We start from the raw sequence: 4,679 nt of genomic DNA, 5'->3' as shown, positions 1-4,679 counted from the left end.
GACAAGAAAGAGGGTAAACAGTTGAAATTTAATTCTAAAACTCATCTTTGTTTGTCTTTTCATGGCTTATGATATGTTAAATTTGTAGTTTTCTTTATTGGTTTTGAGTGTTTATCTTAAAACTCAAGTTTCTTGGTTTTTTGCTCTTGGTGTAAATCGAACACATTTGTGGAGTCGTTTAAATATATTGGATTTTAAACTGTTATACAAATTTTTTCATCGACAGTCTGTAATTGGAACCATAACTTTTATTTATTCAAATTGTATTAATATGTAAATACCAAGTGTAACCTATATCATCGTTAAATCTTATCTTATAAAACCAGTGGAACTTCAAAATCTGTAAAATTCATGGCTCCCGCCGCATTGCGCGGATACACAACTAGTATATATATATATACATACATAGACTTGGAATCATATGAGACCAATACTTTTTCGTGAGACCCGTAAGACCAATTATCAACCCTTGAATTATATCTATAATCTCAACATTCTTAATCACAAAATTTGCCACGAAAGTTCTCAATAATTACAAAATTGTCACCGTGCAATTTTAAACCATTAGATCATTAGTTTATAAAGTTGATCAATGAACATAAATTGGTCTCACGAAAAACTCTCGGTCTCATGTGAACCCAACCATATATCAAAACTGATGGAGTCCTAGCAAAACAATTTTGTTGTATGCGTGTGTCCAAAATTATACAAGATTTTGTTAGTCGACGATCATTTGATGGTCACTCAAAAGGGTTTAACAAAATTTATCATAAAAAATTGTATGTTTTATGTATTCGGGTATTTACGATGCAGAGGTTAGTGGTGACAACTAAAAGCGTAGAGTACATGCCGTTCCTGCTTTCCCTCTTCTTTTTCCTTAACGGTGCGGTTTGGACGTTCTATGCCTTTTTAGTGCGAGATTGGTTCCTCGGTGTATGTTCTCTCTCTCTCTCTCTCTCTCTCTCTCTCTCTCTCTCTCTCTCATTCTTAATTATTTACACATTTTATATAATTAATCAATTAAATGTCACTAAAAAAATAAATAAACCTGTGTAACTTAACATTGGAGGGTTAGACAACATGCATGACGTAGGGAATAAAAATCACTTGTCGCCATTTTCATGTCTTCTTTCTATTCCATTTGCTTATAGGAATTAAAAAACATCATTCCTTACTTATTTTTCCTCAAAATAATTTGAATATCTGTTAAATAAATAAATAATGTATTTTACAATGATTATATGAATAAAACAAACATGAAAATAACAACATATATATAGGGCTAAATTAAATGGGAACTACAAATGTATTACAAACCTGTAAAAATTGATAAAAATATATTTTTTTATCAAATGTTAGGATTTAAGATATTGATTAACATATATTTGTTTCATAATATGATAGTTTCACAAGTATTTCTTTCACCACGTGAATAAATATTTTTTACGTGTATTTTTCATTTCAATAGGTGAACCAATTTTTTTTCCATGTGTAATCTTTTCACGAGGTGAACACAAACATATCTGAAACAATATCTTAAATTATAGGTTTTGATCAAAAAAATCATGTACAAAAATATTTTTATATTGATTCTCATAAATTTGTAATATATTTATGGTTCTCATTTAATTATCATCAAATATATATATATATATATATATATATAATTCAAAATGTTGTTGATCATATATAAAACACAGGTGATAAGTCTCACAAATCATATAGAAGATGTGGAATGTCTCTCCACACATTTGAACAAGAATCTGAGGGGCTGTCCCATTTATTGCCAACCTTTTTCTTGACCATTTCTTTTATTGTTTTTTAACTTTTTTTTTAATTATGAATATTCGGATAAGCTTGCACTTATCTCTATTAATTTTATGGAGTCATAAAATAATCAGTCAAATAAGCCCTCCAATAAACTCTGACACTTAACTCAGTTGACAAAAAGAAGGGATGACTTTATCCAAATGCAAGACAAGTCATGGGTTCGAAGGTCACCACTCCCCCAAAGCCTCAACCGCCTAGTGAGCCAAAATATATCCTTAAAGGCAGACTCCGTATGAAATCGATTGGTCGTGGTTGGCAGTGTAATCAATTTGCCGAAACAAATCTCGAATAACATTTTAAAAAGATAGAGCTAACCATTGAAAAACAAAGAATTTGAACTTAATTTAGCCACCGTTGAGAGGTTTACATAGATCAGTGATTACGACGACAAAAATATAATATAATCGAACATACCTTTTCCAAACGTGGAACCACGTTTCTTGCAACTAGACAAATTTTCTTATTTGATATCTATCTTACTCCACGTATTTCTTCAATTAAATATCTCTAAAAGCTATATCTTCCTACTTTTAGATGCATTTATATATTTATATATATAAAGCTATATCTTCCTCCTTGTATATGTATATGTATATGTATATGTATATGTATATGTATATGTATATGTATATGTATATGTATATGTATATGTATATGTATATGTATATATATATATATATTAAGTCCCATGGTGAACCGAGAGACAAACGAGATCGAGCCACTTGTCCCATTGTTTCATCATGAATGGTGTATCATTCTTCCTGAATATTGTAAAAAATCACGTTTATTACTTATTGAAGATGATTTGGGTTCATTATTCATGATCATTGAGATAAAATGGGGACATGTATCACGCTCTTCTTTGTCTCAGTTCACAATGGAAAACATGGTCACAACTAAACTTTCCTCATTCCTCTCTCTCTACTTATATATATATATATATATATATATATATATAGACTTGAGATTATGTGAGACCAGACTGTTCCCGTAAGATCCGACAGTTCTTGTGAGACCCGTGAGAACATTTTTTTACACTTGAAACTTCGTAGTAAAACACTGTGAATGTAACATTCACAGTATTTTTGCTGTGAAGATTTCGGTTTTTTTACCTTCACAATGTTTTGCTATGGAGTTTCAAGTGTAAAAATATGGTCTCATAGGTCTCACGAAAACAAACTGGTCTCACGTGAACACACTTATATATATATATATATATATATATATCTGTGTGTGGGTATGATCATACAAGAAGTTAATCAATTTACCGGAGAAAGAAAAGTTCTAATATCATATATAAATAGATGTCATATGAACGTTCAATCAAATATGATTAAACTATAGAAATTGATGGAAAAGAACTTGCCTATTACAACATTGTTAACATGTATTTATAGTTCCAAAGAAATGAAAACAAATATTGTAGATGATCACAAAAGTAATTACAATAATCAAATCAAGGGATATGTTATGAAGGGGATATGATATGGTTTATTACAATCTTCAATCATTATCTTTATCATCACCTGCAAGATGGAAGGTCGAAGATGAAGATCAATCTTGAATATAAAAGTCTGAAAAGTAGTGCAAGGAAGTAGTTTGTTAAGTGCAACAACAAGTTCATCTTTACTTGAAATGTGGGACATTTGGAAAGTCCCATTTTGAACACTTTTACGAACAAAGTGGTAGCCTAGGCTAGGTGCTTCATTTTTTGAATGAAATTTTGGATTAGCTGTGACAAATGTGGCACTTGTGTTATCACAATAAATGGATTGTTGAGCTATGGATCGATGGTCGAGTTCCATGAGTAGATTAAGAATCCAAAGAACTTCATTTGTGATTGATGCAATAGCGTGATACCATGCTTTAGTAGATGAGCAGGAAACGGTTCGTTTCTTTTTGGAGCTCTACTAGATTGGATTGTGACTAAGGTAGACAATATATCTGGTATTCGAGATGTAATTATCCTTATCTCTTGCCCAATCAGCATTAAAAAGGCATGAAGTTGTGAAGGTGAATTACTGTGAATCATGATTCCTTTATTGATTGTACCTACTGGATACTGCAGGAGACGTGTAAGAGTCGTCATGTGCTCAATAGAGGGACAATGTATGCATTGTGACAACCTATTAACACTAAAAGCAACATCAGAACGAGTTAATGATAAATATTGAAGGATTCTATCAAGAAAATGATATTCAGTTGGATTGGCAAGAGGTGACCCAAAGTTAAGAGAGAGGGGTGGAGATGTGAGCATCGGAGTTGGAATTGGTTTGGCTTCTTTCATGTGAGCCTTTTTCTAAAATATCAATAGTATATTTTTGTTGGCTAAGGAAGAGACCACGAGGGTGAGGAATGACTTCAACACCTAGAAAGTAGGAGAGATTTCCAAAGTCTTTAAGAAAGAATCGAGCAGAGTTTTGAGATATTAAAGTGTCAATAAGGTTTTTGTTGGAACTAGTGACAATGATATCATCGACATAGACAAGGACATAGATGGCATGATTATTGTGGCGAAGAAAGAAAGAGAAGGATCAGAGATGGCATTGAGAAAATTAAGGCTGAATACATACATTTTTTAGCTTTGTGTACCATGCCCTAGGGGCTTGTTTCAATCCATAGAGAGATTTACGGAGCTTGCAAACATGATAAGGGCGGCTTTTTTGTCAATAAAGCCAGGAGGTTAGATTATATATACATCCTCCATACGTGTACCTTGGAGAAATATGTTATTGACGTCAAGTTGGTTGAGAGACTGTAACGCCCCAACCCACATATTGCATGTAACACATATTTCATACAAAAGAAATACATGATATCATTCCATTCAGGTCCCTTAGTACAAGAAT

The 4,679-nt window shown here is 32.1% G+C and overlaps 1 protein-coding gene across 1 annotated transcript in view; it reads left to right on the top strand.

Annotated features, from left to right (window-relative positions):
- Positions 1-4,679, top strand: part of LOC112500975 (bidirectional sugar transporter SWEET17-like) — a 15,339-nt gene that overhangs the window by 2,650 nt on the left and 8,010 nt on the right. Inside the window, exon 5 of the mRNA XM_025104598.1 lies at positions 814-933. Coding sequence (XP_024960366.1) covers positions 814-933 — 120 coding nt within the window. The remainder of the gene's footprint in view (positions 1-813; positions 934-4,679) is intronic.

The sequence above is a fragment of the Cynara cardunculus genome (assembly GCF_001531365.2).
Source record: "Cynara cardunculus var. scolymus isolate 2C chromosome LG 17, CcrdV1, whole genome shotgun sequence".
In the NCBI taxonomy this organism is placed as follows: Eukaryota; Viridiplantae; Streptophyta; class Magnoliopsida; order Asterales; family Asteraceae; genus Cynara; species Cynara cardunculus.
Note: the sequence above shows the minus strand (reverse complement) of the source record. Positions and strands in the feature narration are given on the sequence as shown.